Source organism: Pristis pectinata, chromosome 8 (genome assembly GCF_009764475.1).
Source record: "Pristis pectinata isolate sPriPec2 chromosome 8, sPriPec2.1.pri, whole genome shotgun sequence".
NCBI lineage: Eukaryota > Metazoa > Chordata > Chondrichthyes > Rhinopristiformes > Pristidae > Pristis > Pristis pectinata.
The window spans coordinates 102,610,253-102,629,118 of NC_067412.1; the positions used below are offsets into that span (position 1 = coordinate 102,610,253).

Genomic DNA, 18,866 nt, shown 5'->3' on the forward strand with positions numbered 1-18,866 from the left:
ACTCTGGTTTTATACAGTTTACTTAAAGGGAAAAGTTTATCATCTATGCCCACCACTTTTGTATACATCTATCAGGTACCCCCTCAACCTCCTCCGCTCCAAGGAAATATGGGATCCAGGTAACCTTGGCTGTGTGGATTCAGAATTGGCTCGCTCATAGAAGATAGAGGGTGGTGGTAGTTGGAGCATATTCTGCCTGGAAGTCGGTGACCAGTGGTGTTCAGCAGGGATCTGTTCTGGGACCCCTACTCTTTGTGATTTTCAGAAATGACTTGGATGAGGATGTGGAAGGGTGGGTTAGTAAGTTTGTTGGTGTTGTGGATAGTGTAGAAGGTTGCTGTAAGTTACAACAGGATATTGATAGAATGCTGACCTGGGCTGAGAAGTGGCAGATGGGAGTTCAGCCTGGAAAAGTGTGAAGTGATATACTTCAGGAGATCGAATTTGAAGGCAGAATACAAGGTTAATGGCTGGAGCAGTGTGGAGGAAGAGAGGGATGTTGGGGTCCACATCCATAGATTCCCCCAAGGTTGCCACGCAGGTCGACAGGGTTGTTAAGAAGGCGTATGGAGTGTTGGCCTTCATTAGTCGGGGTATTGAGTTTAAGAGCCACGAGGTAATATTGCAGCTTTATAGAACTCTAGTTAGACCACACTTGGGAGTATTGTGTTCAGTTCTGGTCGCCTTATTATAGAAAGGATATGTAAGCTTTAGAGAGGGTGCAGAGGAGATTTACCAGGATGCTGCCTGGATTGGAGAGCATGTCTTACACGGATAGGTTGAGTGAGCTAGGGCTTTTCTCTTTGGAGAGGAGGAGGATGAGAGGTGACTTGACAGAGGTGTACAAGATGATAAGAGACATACAGTAGATTGAGTGGACAGTCAGAGACTTTTCCCCAGGGCGACAATGGCTAACAAGAGGGGACATAATTTTAAGGTGATTGGAGGAAGATACAAGCGGGATGTCAGGGTTTTGTTTTTACACAGAGAGTAGTGGGTGCGTGGAACGCACTGCCAGCAGAGGTTGTGGGGCAGATGCATTATGGACATTTAAGAGATTGCCACATGAATGATAGAGAAATGGAGGGCTATGTGGGAAGGAAAGGTTAGATAGATCTTAGAGCAGGATAAAATGTCGGCACAACATCGTAGGCCAAAGGGCCTGTACTGTACTGTAATATGCGATGTTGAAAACAAACTTATCCAGTATCTCCTCATAATCGAAACAGACTATTCCAAGCAACATCCTGGTGAATCTCCTTTGTACCTTCTCCATGCAATCATTTCATTCTACAGTTTGGTGACCAGAATGATAAATAATACACCAGTCTGAACATTACCAATGTTTTATAAAGTTGTACCATGATTTCCCTGCTGATACTTTATGACTCAGCTAATGAAAGTACTCCTTATGCCTCCTTAACCCTATTCACCCTAACACTTAAATTGACATCAGCTAAAAGATACAAATTAGAAATAAGACCTTTAGTCCTATTCTACATTCATACAGATCAGCATGTTATCCACTTAAACGCAAATTTTCTATAATACTTACCACATGATACAGTGGCACGCAAAATTGGCGACCAATTGGAATGCACTATGATGCACAGCAGTAACAAATACACAATGACACTTTACTATGATCACTAGGAATGTATTGTGACAAACACATATCGTAATGGCAACAGAGAGCACAGAATAATAAAAATCACAAGATCCACTGGGAATAGAAATGTCCAGGCAACACGGTTCTTATAAACAAACTAATCAAGTATAGCCTTTAGCAAGATCAATATGTGAAATGAGAATAAATAATTTTCAACAATCTAGTTCAGTACCTGTAGATCCCTCTGTCAAGATTCTCTATGAATTTGGCTCGATCTTCAACTGCACAGTGGTAATGGTAAGTCTTGATGCAAGCTTTAATTTCACAGCCAATAGTTGCACCAATTTGACTGCATAACGTACATTTCTGAAATTTAGCAAACAAGTTATTTAGAGGAAAAAATGCTGATAAAAGGAAAATAAACTACAGGCTTATTGTTATAAAGGAGCCTCCTCTGGATTTCACCTCCATTTTTATCAGATTTGCAAACAATCCTAAAGCTGCAAAGGAGTCCACAGGCTAGAATAATACCCCAAGCATAACAAACTACAAGTGTTTGCTCAATTCCTGGCACAGAACATAGAACAATTACAGCACAATTCAGGCCCTTCGGCCCACAAAGCTGTGCCGAACATGTCCCTACCCTAGAAATTACTAGGCTTACCCATAGCCCTCTATTTTACTCAGCTCCATATATCTATCTAACAGTCTCTTGAAAGACCCTATCGTATCAGCCTCCACCACCGTTTCCGGCAGCCCATTCCACGCACTCACCACCCTCTGAGTAAAAAACTTACCCCTGACATCTCCTCTATATCTACTCCCCAGCACCTTAAACCTATGTCCTCTTGTGGCCACCAATTCAGCCCTGGAGAAAAGCCTCTGACTATCTACCCAATCAATACCTCTCATCATCTTATATACCTCTATCAGGTCTCCCCTCATCCTCCATCTCTCCAAGGAGAAAAGGCCGAGTTCCCTCAACCTGCTTTTGTGAGGCATGCTCCGCATTCCAGGCAGCATCCTTGTAAATCTCCTCTGCACCCTCTCTATGGCTTCCACATCTTTCCTGCAGTGAGGTGACCAGAACTGAGCACAATACTCCAAGTGGGGTCTGACCAGAGACCTATATAACTGCAACAGTATCTCACGGCTCCTAAGTTCAATTCCCCGATTGAAGGACAATACACCACATGCCTTCTTAACCACAGAGTTGACCTGCGCAGCCACTTTGAGCGTCCTATGGACTCGGACCCCAAGGTCCCTCTGATCCTCCACACTGCCAAGAGTCCTACCATTAATACTATATTCCGCCAACATATTTGACCTACCAAAATGAACCACTTCACACTTATCTGGGTTGAACTGCATATGCCACTTCTCAGCCCAACCGTACATCCTATCTATATCCCTCTGTAACCTCTGACAGCCCTCCAAACTATCCACAACACCCCCAACCTTCGTGTCATCCGCAAACTTACTAACCCACCCCTCCACTTCCTCATCCAGGTCGTTTATAAAAATCACAAATAGTAAAGGTCCCAGTACAGATCCCTGAGGTACACCACTGGTCACCAACCTCCACTCAGAATACGACCCTTCAACAACCAATCTTTGCCTTCTGTGGGCCAGCCAGTTCTGGATCCACACTGCAATGTCCCCTTGGATCCCATGTCTCCTCACCTTCTCCATAAGCCTCACATGGGGTACCTTATCAAACGCCTTGCTGAAATCCATATACACTACATCTACTGCTCTCCCTTCATCGATGTGCTTAGTCACATCCTCAAAAAATTCATTCAGGCTTGTAAGGCAGGACCTGCCCTTAACAAAGAGAGTTGTGGACACAGCCCAGTGCTTCACAGACACCAGCCTCCCCTCCTTGGACTCTGTCTTTACTTTTTGTTGTCTTGGTGAAGCAGCCAGCATAATCAAAGACCCCACCCACTCGGGACATTCTCTCTTCTCACCTCTTCCATCGGGTAGAAGATACAGGAGCCTGAGGGCACGTACCACCAGACTTAAGAACAGCTTCTACCCCACTGTGATAAGACTATTGAACGGTTCCCTTATATGATGAGATGGACTATGACCTCATGATCTACCTTGTTGTGACCTTGCACCTTACTGCACTGCACTTTCTCTGTAGCTGTGACACTTTACTCTGTACTGTTATTGTTTTTACCTGTACTACATCAATGGACTCTGTACTAACTCAATGTAACTGCACTGTGTAATGAATTGACCTGTATGATCGGTTTGCAAGACAAGTTTTTCACTGTACCTCGGTACAAGTGACAACAATAAACCAATACCAATACTGGCAGCACAAAGTCCTGTAACTGCCCAGAAAAAAATCTTTGGAATTGCCAGAGGAATGAAGAAATAGTAATTGAAAGTCCTATTTAATTTGTTGGTTCACACTCTAAAACAAAATACTGGTTTTGATAGTAATTACATATAAATATTGACTGAACAGAAACAAAGGCAATACAAAGATAGCTTCTGTAAGTTTTGTACGAACTGCATTAAAATACAAACCATTCTTTTGCCCCTTTTGATTTCTTGAATGACTGTTTTAATATCAAAGTCACCAAAATCTTTTCTAGATGAAGTTGTGAGTTGAACAGTGCCAGAAGAAAATAGCTGAAATTAAAAGTACAGTTTATTAAAATATTGCCAAGGATATAGTTATATTTAATTAAAGATCTTTGGTTGTAGATTACCAAATTAATTTTAATTCTAACAACAAAATCTTTTTAAAATGCTGACAGTGAAAGCTCTTCACCAAAACCAACAGAATTTAAAACATAGATAGTACAGAGCTGGACAGGCCATGTGGCAATCTTGATGCTGATTTATACTAAATGTCCTCCTCCTGTGTATTTATGTGTCTATCTAAAAGCCTCAAACTCCACCAATCTGCCTGCTTCCACTACTACCCCTGGTAACCCATTCCAGGCACCTACCATTCTCTGCATAAAAAACTTGTCCCCTCTAACCTTAAAAGCATGCCCTCTGGTGTTGGAAGGATATTTTCAGACAAAAGAAAGGTGTAAAGCAACACTACAGATGAACAATGTATGATAAATTTCACAACTACAATATGAAAACCGTTACATGCTTGGTGAGACTATTGTTCTACACCCACCTCACTGTATCCACTGCATGCACAGAAACACAAGAACCTCTCCAGAGAGGAGGTCAGTATCAAGTATGTGGAAGTGGAACTGGCTACATCACAAGAATCCTTTCCCCAATGGAGAATCATGCCCCAGCAGTCACTACAGCCTCCGGTTGACAATCTGCCTTTCACCCTCTCCTATCATTTTTAAGCATTAAAATGAGCATTAATCCTTCTCTTCTCCCCAAACTTTTCCCTTTGTTTATAAAAGACAGTTATGAAGTACATATTTAAATTGCTACCTCACATGCACAGTAAATCTTTTCATTTCCCCTTGGCAGCACAATTTTCTCTGCTGTCCAGCCCTAATCTAGACCTGCTCTTCCACTATAATCTGCTGTTGTGTAACATAGGGTTTTCTAACATCAAAGAGCATCACCTGCAAACTTGGCCACTAAGCCATCAATTCCATCATCCAGAACATTAACATATAATGTGAAAAGTAGCGGACCCAAGACCAACCCTTGCGGAACACCACTAGTCACCAGCAGCCAACCAGAAGAGGCCCCCTTTATTCCCACTCTTTGCCGTCTGCCAGTCAGCCAATCTTCTATCCATGCTAGTACCTTTCCTGAAATACCATCGGTTCCAAGCATGAGTAAATCAAAAACACAAACTTTCCCATGTAGTCAGATTTAATACACCACTCTCCCTACTTAACCTTTGGTATGCTTTGTACAAGTCTGGTCTAAAGAAAGTAACATGTCTACCATATGCAATCAGGTCCCAAAAACAATTATAAAAGAACAGAGTCTCATTAGTTAGGACATCCCCAAACACGTTGCACTTCATGCAGCATCTTCACAATCCCCATTCCCAATCACAATTCTTTCTCCTTACCATGCATTTGTAATGTGCTGCAACCTTTTTAGCATTTGAGGTGTGCAGCTTTCCTCTGGTCTCGTTTTCTTCATCTCCAGCATGGCAGAATCCACACTTTGGCCCTGTAATTGTGGGACTGCTGCAGTGAGGAGATCGTTCCCTCTGCCAAGGTAAATGTTTAATAAAAACAGAGTAAATTATCTGCAAAGCACAAAAGCAGCAAAATATAACATCAATTCCAAAATCCTCACAAAGCACAGGGATTTATTTCTAGGTGTAGAGAATTCAAATCTAATGACGGTATACTGAGCTTGTATAGTACCCTGATCAGAGCACATTTTGGGCACACAGATAGATGCAGTCTCCATATTAAGATCACAGCTCTCACCTGTGATATTTTATGTTGAAAGCTGAAAATCAAAAGACAACATGAGAAAAAGTCATGTTTCTTGGAAAATAAAAATCTAGAAGAACAAAGGATATTGGAAATTTACAATTTATTGTGATAAAGAACCATCTCATTTAATCCACTTTCCAGTTCTTGGCCTGTTGTTTATGTCAGTCACAGAACATTGCTTATCCAAATTGCATCACATTAAAGACTTCTGCTTCTGTTATACTTTCAAGCAGTGACACCCATTATCTGGATGAGGAACAAGGGGATAGGTGTGCGAGGCACATCTGGAAATGGGTGGGGGTGGTGATAATGAAAGGAGGGAGGCCATAGAACAGAGCTGGAGAGGAAGAAGTGGGAGGGAGAGAGAAAGAAGGGGCATTGGGTAAGTGACCAAGATGGAGGGGTAAAAGAATAGTGCAAGAGGGATTTCAGTGGACAGGTGGGACGGGAAGGCAGTACAAGTGGCAAGCCACGAGGGGGCACAGCATGCAAATGGCAGAGGTCAATACAAGGATCAAACTCATTTGACCTTCCTCACCATTCAAACTAACAGAGACACCTGTCCTTGACAGTACTGGCAGGAGCCCATGTTGCAACAATCTGGCCTTCACACTGAGGACACTTTCAACCATATTCTAAAAACAAGAAGGTGCCATACAACACAACACAGGATGCACGCTAAATAACAGAAGATGCAACAACAGATGGAAGATCCACGAAACTTCCCACCCTCAGTGATGAAAGGGTCCAGCATCAGTGTTTGAAGGGCTGAAGAGTTTTTAGCCCTCTTCACCCAGCAATGCAATGCGGGTGATTGTCCTGTAGTGCCCATCAGTCCAATCAAATTGATCCAGTCCAGTTCGTAAAAGAAAATTTTAAAAGCTACAGGTTCTGGAAATCTTTCTGCAGATGTCAGAGTGCTTCCAGTATTTTCTATTTTTTTTATATTCCAGATTAAAAACAGCTGGGAGAACAGAAAAGGCCAAGCTACGTGAAAACAACATTCCAATACAGATTTAAAAATTAAGATTAATTAATGATTAAGTTTTTTTTTAAATGAGAAAGTAGAGAGAATTGATTACAATATAGCTTATGTGATATATATGGACTTCCAAACGACATTGGATAAAACAGCACATAATTTTTTTTTAATCAGCAAGGCTGAAGCCCATGGTGCAGGAAGCAGTGACAGCATGGTTAACAAATCAGTTTAGGGACAGAAAATAGAGTCATGGTGACAGGTTGTTTTTCAGACTGGAAGGTAGACAGTGTTGTTCTCCAAGGATTATTTCTGGGACCACTGCTTTTCCTGATCCATGTTCTTCACTTGAATGCTGGTGTACACAGGAGATTACACAAAATTTGGAATAGTGAACAAGAGGTCATAGTCTGATAGAATGGACAGAAAGACGGCAATGAAATTTAACACAGGGAAGTGTGAAGTGGTACATTTAGGCAGGAAGAATGAGACACAATAAAACAATATACAACTCCAAAGGAACAGGGGCACCTGGAGGAAATATGGGAATACAAAGCAGAAAACTAAGAAAATCAAGATGAAACTTTATAACACAATGGAACGTAGGAGATTGAGGGATGACCTGATTGAGGTGTATAAAGTTATGAGGGGCATAGAGAGGGTGAATGTATAGTCTTTTTCCCCCAGGGAAGGGGAACTAAAAACTAGAGGGCACAGGTTTAAGGTGAGAGGTGAAAGATTTAGAAGGGACCTGAGGGGCAACTTCTTCATGTAGAGGGTGGTGCATATATGGAATGAGCTGCTAGAGAAAGTGGTTGAGGCAGGTAAAATAACATTTAAAAGACATTTGGATAAGTACAATTATAGGAGGGGTTTAGAGGGATCTGGGCTAAATGTGAACAAGTGGGACTAGCACCATGGTCGACATGGATGAGTTAGGCCAAAGGGCCAGTTTCCATGCCGTTTTACTCTCTAATAGTTCACCCGTAACTATAACTTGTTTACGATCACCATATTTTAAAAAGGATAAGCCTGCCTTGGAGTGCAGACATAATTTACTAGAATGGTTCCAGGGAAAGGTTGGAGTGGCTGGGACTATTTTCCTTAAAGCACAGTAGATTGAGAATGGATGCAATAATGGCATTTAAAATAATGAGTGATCTATATAGAGTATGTGAAGAGAAACTGTGGAAAAGTCAAGAACTGTAAGAGAGATTTAAGGTGGTTGGCAAAAGAATCAAAAGGCAGTATGGGGTTTTCTTAATGTTATGATTATAATGGCGTACAACAGGCTGATACGCTAGAGCACATTGATGTGAAGAAAGAGGATGTGCTGGAACTTTTGAAAAACATTAAGATGAACAAGTCATCAGGGCTGGAGGGAATTTATCTAAGGTTATTACAGAAAGCAAAGGGAAGAGATTGCTGTGCCTTTAGCGATGATCCTTGCGTCGTCAGTGGCTACAGGAGAAGTGCCAGATGGTCGGAGGGTGGTAAATGTTGTTCCTTTGTTCAAAAAAGGGAGTAGGGATAACTCTGTGAATTACAGACCAGTGAGTCTTACTTCAGTGGTGGGCCAATTACTGGAAAAGATTCTTAGAGACAGGATTTATGGGCATTTGACTAAGCATAGGCTGATTAGGGACAGTCAGCATGGCTTTGTGAGGGGCAGGTCGTGCCTCACGAGCTTGATTGAATTCTTTGAGGATGTGACAAAGCACATTGATGAAGGTAGAGCAGTGGATGTGGTGGACATGGATTTTTAATAAGGTGTTTGATAAGCTTCCTCATGGAAGGCTTATTCAGAAAGTCAGGAGGCATAGGATCCAGGGAAACCTGGCCGTGTGGATTCAGAATTGGCTCACTCATAGAAGACAGAGGGTGGTTGTAGATGGAGCTTATTCTGCCTGGAGGTCGGTGACCAGTGGTGTTCCGCAGGGATCTGTACTGGGACCCCCGTTCTTTGTGATTTTTATAAATGACTTGGATGAGTATGTGGAAGGGTGGGTTAGTAAGTTTGCAGATGACACAAAGGTTGGTGGTGCTGTGGATAGTGTAGAAGGTTGGTTTAGGTTGCAACAGGACATTGATAGGATGCAGAGCTGGGCTGAGAAGTGAAAGATGGAGTTCAATGCAGATAAGTGTGAAGTGATACACTTTGGAAGATCGAATTTGAAGGCAGAATACAAGGTTAATGGCAGGACTCTTAGCAATGCAGAGGAACAGATGGATCTTGGGGGTCCATGTCCATAGATCCCTAAAGGTTGACGCGCAGGCTGATAGGGTTGTTAAGAAGGCATATGGTGTGTTGGCCTTCATTAGTTGGGGTATTGAGTTCAAGAGCTGTGAGGTGATGTTGAAGCTCTATAGAACTAGTTGGTTAGACATGGAGTATTGTGTTCAGTTCTGGTTGCCTCATTATAGGAAGGACATGGAAGCTTTAGAGGAGGTGCAGAGAGATTTACCAGGATGCTACCTGGATTGGAGAGCATGTCTTCTGAGGATAGGTTGAGCAATCTAGAGCTTTTCTCTTTGGAGCAAAGGAGGATGAAATGAGACCTGATAGAGGTGTACAAGATGATAAGAGGCATAAATCGAGTGGACAGTTAGAGACTTTTTCCCAGGGTGAAAATGGCTAATGAGGGGGCATAATTTTAAGGTGGTGGGAGGAAGGTATAGGGGAGATGTCAGAGGTAAGTTTTTACTTACACAAAGAGTGGTGGGTGCATGGAAAACATTGCCAGCAGAGGTGGTGGAGGCAGATACAATAGGGACATTTAGAGACTCTTAGATAGGCACATGAAAAATGGAGGGTGACGTGGGAGAGAAGGGTTAAGATAGATCTTAGAGTAGGATAAAAAGCCGGCACAACATCGTGGGCCGAAGGGCCTGTACTGTGCTGCAATGTTCTATGATTGGTTAGAATCTGGAATGCATTTCCTGATAAGGTGGTGAAGCCACATTCAATTAGGGCTTTTTAAAGGGAATTGGACCAGTATTTAAGAAAATAACAGAAGACTGTGGGTAAAAAGCAGGGCAATTCTACAGGTGAAACAAAGGATTGCAGATACTGGACCCATCCTGACCCGAAATGTTGACCGCTTGCTTTTCTCCACGGATGCTGCCTGGCCTGCTGAGTTCCTCCAGCATCATATGGATTTTCATTCAGGGCAATTCTACAAGCTATATTGCTCTTGCTGGTGCTGGAAAATTCTCAAAAGGCTGCATGATCTCCAATTATTGCCTTTTTTTTGTACAGGAGCAAGAGCAGGAAGCAGTTTGGAGGGCAAGTCTCGTGCTTAGCTGATTGGGCAGCAGCAGCCAATAAAAAGGTAGCGGCCATTGTGGAGCAGCCATTCTGCAAGTGGGTCAGTGTGAGTCAGGCTTTGGCTCAAGAGGGTTCGGCATGAAGAGGCGGAATAAGTGAGTGGTGGCTAAGGTGAGGTTCAGAAAGGTCTCTTTTTTTCTTATTGCAGTTTACAGCACTGGGAATGTCAGGCAGGGTAGTAGTTTGCTTCTCTTGCAGGATGTGGGAAATCTGCCTGATGACTACACCTGCAAGAAGTGTATCCGGCTACAGCCCCTTACAGACATTAGGGAGCTGGAGCTGGATGAACTCCGCATCATTTGGGAAACTTAGGAGATGTTGTCTTCCAGGCGCCAGAGTCAGAGACATCTCGGATCAAGTCCATGGCATTCTGAAGGAGGAGGGTGAGCAGCCAGAAGTCGTGGTACACATTGATACCAACGACACAGATAGGAAAAGGGATGAGGTCCTGAAGAGGGAATCTAGGGAGTTAAGAAAGGAAGCTAAAAATCAGGACCTCAAGGGTAGGAATCTCTGGATTGCTGCCTGTGCCATGCACCAGTGAGGGTAAGAATAGGATGATATGGCAGATGAATGCGTGGCTGAGAAATTGGTGCAGGGGGCAGGGTTTCAGATTTGTGGATCACTGGGATCTCTTCTGGGGAAGGTATGACCTGTTCAAAAGGAATGGGTTACACCTGAACTCGAGAGGGACCAATGTCCTTACTGGCAGGTTTGCTAGAGTTGTTGGGGAGGATCTAAACTAGGTTGGCAGGGGGGTGGAAACCAGAGTGTTAGGGCAGATGATGGAGCAGTTGGTGTAAACATAGATGCATTATGTGGAGAGACTGCGAAAAAGGATAGACAGTAAATAGGTCATAAACGCAGTCAGTTGGATGGGTTGAAGTGTCTTTAATACAAGAAATATTAAGAATAAGGGTGATGAGCTCAGAGCATGGATCAGTATGTGGAATTACGATGTTGTAGCCATTACAGAGACTTGGCTGTCGCAAGGACAAGATTGGCTGCTTAATGTTCTGGGGTTTAGATGTTTTAAAAGGGATAGGGGAGGGGGGTGTGTGGAGTGGTATTGCTAAGCAGGGATAGCATCACAGCTGCAGAAAGAGAGGATGTCCTGGAGGGATCGTCTACTGAGTCAGTGTGGGTGGAAGTTAGAAACAGGAAGGGAGCAATCACTCTGTTGGGAGTATTGTATAGGCCCCCCAGTAGCCACCAGGACACTGAGGAGCAGATAATTAGGCAGATTTTGGAAAGGTGCAACAATAACAGGGTTGTTGTCATGGGAGACCTCAATTTCCCTAATATTGATTGGATCCTCCTTTGTGCAAAGGGTTTAGATGGGGCAGAATTTGTTAGGTGTGACCAGGAAGGATTTCTGACACAGTATGTGGACAGGCCGACTAAAGGAGAGGCCATACTGGATCTAGTACTTTGGCAATGAAATGGTCAGATGACAGACCTCTCGGTTTTGATGAGGATTCTTAGGGACAGGATTTATGAGCATTTAGAGAAGCATAGTCTTATTAGGGATAGTCAGCATGGCTTTGTGAGGGGCACGCCATGCCTCATGAGCCTGAGTTTTTCGGGGAGGTGACAAAACAAATAGATGAAGGTAGAGCAGTGGATGTGGTGTATATGGACTTTAGTAAGGCATTTGACAAGGTTCCCCATGGTCGGCTCATCCAGAAGAGGCATGGGATCCATGGATACTTGGCTGCGTGGATTCAGAATTGGCTTGCCCACAGAAGGCAGAGGGTGATAGTAGATGGAGAGTGTCCTGACCAGCTGCATCTCTGCCTGGTGCGGCAACTGTAACATCTCTGACCATAAATCTTTGCAGAGAATTGCGAGTACAGCGAGAACGATCATTGGAGTACCTCCTCCCTCTGTCTCGGATATTTACAACACACGATGCACATGTAAGGTTCACAGAATCATAGACAACCCTTCTCATCCCTCCCACGACCTATTTGTCCCACTGCCGTCTCTACTAGATTGCGCAACAGTTTCTCCCCCCCAAGCTGTCAGGCTCCTGAATACCGTGGTAGACAAATGCCGCATCAAAAGCCCTGGTTTGCACAATGGCGTATAAGAAGTTTGGCTGCTGCTGAACATGTTTATAAAATTAGTACAACACACTAAGCTTTGTATTTCTCTTCATCCAACTCAGTTTTGCACTAACTCTGTACTAAATTTGTCTTTTGTATATACTGTTTTTTGCATTATTTGTACTTGCACAATTTTTTTTTGTTTTTTTGTTTTTTGTTTGTGTTTATTGTATGTCTTCTATGTATGTCCTCTGTTGTGAGAGTCTGGGGGAAACAACGTTTCATTCCGCCATGTGTTTTTATAGCATGGATGAATGATGATAAAGTAACTTGAACTTGAATTGTCGGTCAGTGACCAGTGGTGTTCCACAGGGATCTGTTCTGGGATTCCTGCTCTTTGTGATTTTTAAGATGAGATTTCTTTATTTGTCACATGTACATCAAAACACACAGTGAAATGCATCTTTGTGCAAAGTGTTCTGGGGGCAGCCCGCAAGTATCGCCATGCTTCCGGCGCCAACATAGCATGCCCACAACTTGTTAACCCGTAAGTCTTTGGAATGTGGGAGGAAATCGGAGACCCGGAGGAAACCCACACAGTTACAAGGAAAATGTAGAAACTCCTTACAGACTGCGGCAGGAATTGAACCCAGGTTGCTGGCATTGTAATAGCGTTACACTAACCGCTACACTACCATGCCTGCCCTAGCTCACTCAACCTTTCCCCATAAGACATGTTCTCTAATCCAGGCAGCATCCTGGTAAATCTCCTCTGCACCTCTCTAAAGCTTCCACATCTTTCTTACAATGAGGTGACCGGAACTGAACACAATACTGTGTGTCATTTTCATAAATGACTTTGATGAGGAAGTGGGGGAATGGGTTTGAGAATGACACAATGGTTGGAAGGGTTGTGGATAGTGTAGAAGGTTGTCGTAGGTTACAACAGGATGCAGAGTTGGGTGGAGAAGTGGCAGATGTTCAATCTGGAAAAGCGTGAAGTGATACACTTTGGTAGAACGAACATGAAGGTAGAGTAGAAGCTGAATAGCAGGATTCTGAGCAGTGTGGAGGAACAGAAGAATCTTGGGGTCCAAGTCCACAGATCCCTCAAAGTTGCTATGCAAGTTGATAGGATGGTTAAGAAGGCGTATGACGTGCTGGCCTTCATTAGTCGAGGGACTGAGTTCAAGAGCCACGAGGTAATGTTGCAGCTCTATAAAACTCTGGTTAGACCACACAAGAGTACTGTGTTCTGTTCTTGTCACCTAATTATAGGAAGGGTATGGAAGTTTTAGAGAGGGTGCAGAAGAAATTTACCAGGATGCTACCTGGATTAGAGAACATGTCTCATGAGGAAAGGTTGAGCGAGCTATGACTTTTCTACTTGGAGTGATGCAGGGTGAGAGGCAACTTGATAGAGGTGTATAAGATTATGAGGGGCATAGATAGAGTGGACAGCCAGCACCTTTTCCTCAGGACGGCAATACCCAATACCAGAGGACATTCATTTGTCAGAAGAGGAATGTTCAGGGTAGGAGATATCAGAGGTAGGTTCTTCACACAGTGGTGGGTGTCTGAAACGCACTGCTGGGGTTGGTTGTAGAGGCTGATACAATAGGGATATTTAAAAGGCTCTCAGACAGGCACATGGAAGTAAGAAAAATGGAGGGTTATGGGCTGTGCAGGAGGGAAGGATTGGTCTGGGAGTAGGTGTTTATATAGGTCGGCACAACATCATGGGCTGAAGCGCCCGTACTGTGCTTTACTGTTCCATGATTATAAACAAAAATTAGGTCAGGAAGATGAAAAAATGAGGAAAATTTATCAAAGATCTCTCCCATAAAGTATTGTCCCATAATTTAGTTACTCACATAGGAACTGCAACTAGTTTCATCTTTTCCTTGGGAGGATGTAGACATGGCATCATCTGACTCATCTTTTGAGTTAGGAACTCTTCTTTTTCCTCTCTGTCCTCCCCGAACACCTCTTCGATGACCTGTAGGACACATTGTCAGGTTTCCTGGGAGACCATCTGCATGGACACATCAAAGTCACAATGAGACAATCGCTGCTTTGATTTTTTTATTGTTTCCACTTTAAATCTTTATCAGAGGCAGATTCATTGTGCCACTTGCTCTTGAGACATGCCATTCAGAGGAAAGGCAGCCTTTGCTACTGCTCAGTTTACAGATGTGTGAAGAATCTAAAGGGGCTGGCAATTTCCTTGATAATGGTATTCATCAAATCAAAATTGAGAGAATTATAAAGAAATGACAGGTCACAATACCTTTCCAATATTAGAACATAGAACAGTACAGCATAGGAACAGGTCCTTCAGCCCACGATATCTGCAGTGGACATGATGCCAAATTAAACTGAATCTCTTCTACCGGCACGATCTATATCCCTCCATTCCCTGCATATTCATGTACCTGTCTAACAGCCTCTTGAACACCACTTTCGTATCTGCTTTCACACCCCGGCAGCCTATTCCAGGCACCCACCACTCTGTGGAAAAAAATAACTTGCCCTGCACATCCCCTTTAAACTTTCCCCCTCTCACCTTAAAGCTATGCCCTTTAGTATTTAACATTTCTACCCTGGGAAAAAGATTCTGGCTGTTTATCCTATCTATGCCTTTTATAATCTGATAAACTACCATCAGGTCTCCCCTCAGCCTCCAGAGAAAACAATCCAAGTTTGTCCAACCTCTCCTTATAGCTCATACTCTCTAATCCAGCCAGCATCCTGGTGAACCACTTCTGCACTGTCTCCAAAGCCTCCACATCATTCATGTAATGGGGCAACCAGAACTGCACACAATACTCCAGATGTGGCCTAACCAAAGTTTTATACAACTGCATCATGACCTCCTGACTCTTGTACTCCGTGCCCCAAGTGATGAAGGCAAGCATGCCATACACCTTCTTTACCACTCTTATTTACTTGCATTTATACTTTCAGGCAGGTATGGACTTGGGTCCCAAGATCCCTCTGTACATTATTGCTGTTAAGGGTCCTGCCATTCACTGTATACTTTCCCCTTACATTTGACCTCCCAAAGTGAAACACCTCACATTTACTCAGATTAAACTCAATCTGCCATTTCTCTGCCCATATCTGTAATTTATCTATATCCTGCTGTATCATTTGACAGCCTTCTTCACTGTCCGCAATTCCACCAATTTTTGTGTCATCTACAAACTTACTCACCATCCAAATCATTTACATATATCACAAACAAGTCCCAGTGCTGATCCCTGCAGAACACCACTGGTCACAGACTTCCAGCCAGAACAACACCCTACAACCACCACCCTCTGTCTTCTATGGGCAAGCCAATTCTGAGTCCAAACCACCAATTCACCGTGGATCCCATGCATCTTAATCTTCCTGCCAAGAGGGACCTTGTCAATATTGACTATTAACTCACTATTTTTTTCTGAGCACTAACCAAATATAGTAGCTACATTTTAAATGGCCCATAATGCAGCAGACATTGCCGTTTGGAATATATAAATCCAGCCATTCCAGAGAAAAGAGCACAAATCTGAAAAACAATGCAACTGAGGAGTCCAACAAGAACAAAATGACACAAAGTGGGATTGTGTAAAAGACTGCCCTCATGAGGCTGGATAGCAGATATTTCCCAAAATGTTACAAAGGCCAACTGAGAATTGAGTACTGATTTGGTTTACAGGCAGTGATACTTGAGCACGTTAGGAGGCAATATAACTGGAAATATTTTCATGCTGACAGAAAAACGTGCAAGAATAATGGGGGTTATATAGGGGATTTCAACTTCCCCAGAATTAACTGGGATCACCTTTGTGTGGAATAACTTAAGAGGGAGTGGAAGTTTTAAAGTGTGCCCAGGAGAGCTACTTGAGCTAATACCCAGGGGCAATAATAGATCGAATCTTAGGGAATGTAGCTAGACAAGTGGTTGGAGTGTCTGTGAGAGTACTGCTTGGAAAAAGTGACCAGAGCTCAAAATTTCCCGGTAGTTAATAGATAAGCATGTAGCAGAAATTAAGGTCCTGAATTTGGGGAAGACCAATTCAAACAGCAGGTCCTGGCAAAAGTAGACAGGGAGCAGTGACTTGAATCTGATAAGCAGAATAGTGATAAATTTAGGACCAATGTGCTCCCATAAAGTGAAAGTTAAGGGACCCTGGATATTAAGATATAGAGAATTAGATTAAAACAAACATATATGGCAAATAGAGAACTGAAAATGGGGAAGCCCCAGGAGGACTATAAAAAATGCGGGTTGTTATTTAAAGAAATGAGGGGGCCAAACAGGGCAGACCAGATTAAGGGAAACCCAAAGTATATTACCTAAAGTATAACTCAGTTCTCTTCCAGGTAGGGTTAGGATCAAGGGCTATGTCATGGAGCAAGAAGTGGGACTCTGAGCAAGAAGTGGGAGCCATATAAAGAGGCGAGTTTTGGGACCCAGTTCTTTTCCAGGTAGCGAGGCCCGTGACTTGGAGCGAGAAGCGGCACTCTCGGTCTCTAGTGCCCAGCTAAAGTAGTGACAATGGATCCAGGGTCAATAGTGTGTTCTTCCTGCCAGATGTGGGAGCTCTCAAATATCCCTGATAAGTGCATCTGCAGAAGGTGCACCCAGCTTCAGCTCCTTACAGACTGTGTTACGGAACCGGAGCTGCAGCTGGATGACCTTCATCTCATACAGGAGAATGAGGAGGTGATAGATAAAAGTTACAGGGAGGTAGCCACACCTCAGTTGCAGCAGGCAGGTAGCTGGGTGGCTATCAGGACAGGGGAAGGGAATAGGCAGGTATCCCTGTGGCTGTCCCCCTCAATAATGGCTATACTGCTTTGGATATTGTTGGGGTGGGGGGGGGGGGGGGGGGGTGGGAAGAGCGGGGATGACCTACCAGGGGAAAGCCACAGCGGTCAGGTCGCTGGCACTGAATCTGACTCTGTGGCTCAAAAGGGAAGGGGGGGAGAAGAGGAGAGCAGTGATAGGGGACTCCACAGTTAGGGGAGCAGACAGGAGATTCTGTGGACATGAAAGAGACTCCCAGATGCCAGGGTCAGGGATGTCTCAGATCGGGTCCACAGCATTCTAAAGGGAGAAGTTCTGGTACACATTGGTACCAACGACATACGTAGGAAAAAGGATGAAGTCCTGAAAAGTGAATATAGGGAACTAGGTAGGAAGCTGAAAAGCAGAACCTCAAGGGTAGTAATCTCTGGATTGCTGCCTGTACCACACGCCAGTGAGGGTAAGAATAGGTTGATTTGGTGGATGAATGTGTGGCTGAGAAAGTGGTTCAGGGGGCTGAGTTTAAGATTTGTGGATCATTGGGATCTCTTCTGCGGAAGTTATGACCTGTACAAAAGGGATGGGTTACACCTGAACTGGGGGGAGGGAACCAATATGCTTGCAGGCAGGTTTGCTAGAGCTGTTGCAGAGGATTTAAACTAGTTTGGCAGGGGGATGGGAACCCGAGTGATAGGTCAGAGGTTGGGGCAGTTGGCGTACAGGTTGATGCAGCGTGTAGAGAGACTGTGAAGAAGGATAGGCAGTTGATAGGGCAAAATTGCAGTCAGTTGGATGGGCTGAAGTGTGTCTATTTTAATGCAAAAAGTATTAGGAACAAGGGTGATGAACTTAGAGCATGGATCAGTACATGGAACTACGATGGTGTGCCCATTACAGAGACTTGGCTGTCACAAGGGCAGGAATGGCCACTGGATGTTCCGGGGTTTAGGAGGTAAAAGAGGTGGGGCAGTGGCATTGCTAATCAGGGACAGTATCACAGCTGCAGAAAGGGAAGACGTCCTGGAGGGATCGTCCACTGAGTCAGTGTGGGTGGAAACAAGGGAGCAATCACTCTATTGGGAGTATTCTACAGACCCCCCAATAGCAACAGAGACACTGAGGAACAGATCGAGAGGCAGATTCCAGAAAGGTGCAAAAATAACAGGGACAAGATTTATGAGCATTTGGAGAAGCATAGTCTGATTAGTGACTGTCAACGTGGCTTAGTAAGGGGCAGGTATTGCCTCACATGCCTGATTGAATTCTTTGAGTATGTGACAAAACACATTGAGGATAAAGCAGTGGATGTAGTGTATAGGAACTTCAGTAAGATGTTTGATAAGGTTCCCCATGATAGGGTCAGAGGATCTGGAGGCATGGGATCCAGGGAAACATGGCTGTGTGGATTCAGAAATGGCTTCTCCATGGAAGGCAGAGGGTATTTGTAGATGGAGTGTATTCTGCGTGGAGGTTGGTGACCAGTGGTGTTCCACAGGGATCTGTTCTGGGACCCCTGCTCTTTGTGATTTTTATAAATGACTTGGATGCGGAAGTGGAAGGGTGGGTAATTAAGTTTTCAGGTGACACGATGGGTGGTGGTGTTGTGCATAATGTAGAAGGTTGTCGAGAGTTAGAACGGAACATTGATTGGATACAAAGCTGGGCTGAGAAAGTGTCAGATGGAGTTCAGCCAGGAAAAGT

At 43.8% G+C, this 18,866-nt stretch overlaps 1 protein-coding gene across 1 annotated transcript in view; it reads right to left on the minus strand.

Annotated features, from left to right (window-relative positions):
- Positions 1 to 1,834: 1,834 nt before the first annotated feature.
- The window catches only part of phf6 (PHD finger protein 6), a 54,738-nt gene continuing 37,706 nt past the window's right edge, over positions 1,835 to 18,866 (minus strand). The window contains exons 7-10 of the mRNA XM_052022343.1: positions 14,242 to 14,402; positions 5,634 to 5,777; positions 4,151 to 4,255; positions 1,835 to 1,975 (exon numbers count right to left, since the gene is read on the minus strand). Of these exons, the coding sequence (XP_051878303.1) occupies positions 1,835 to 1,975; positions 4,151 to 4,255; positions 5,634 to 5,777; positions 14,242 to 14,402 (551 nt within the window). The remainder of the gene's footprint in view (positions 1,976 to 4,150; positions 4,256 to 5,633; positions 5,778 to 14,241; positions 14,403 to 18,866) is intronic.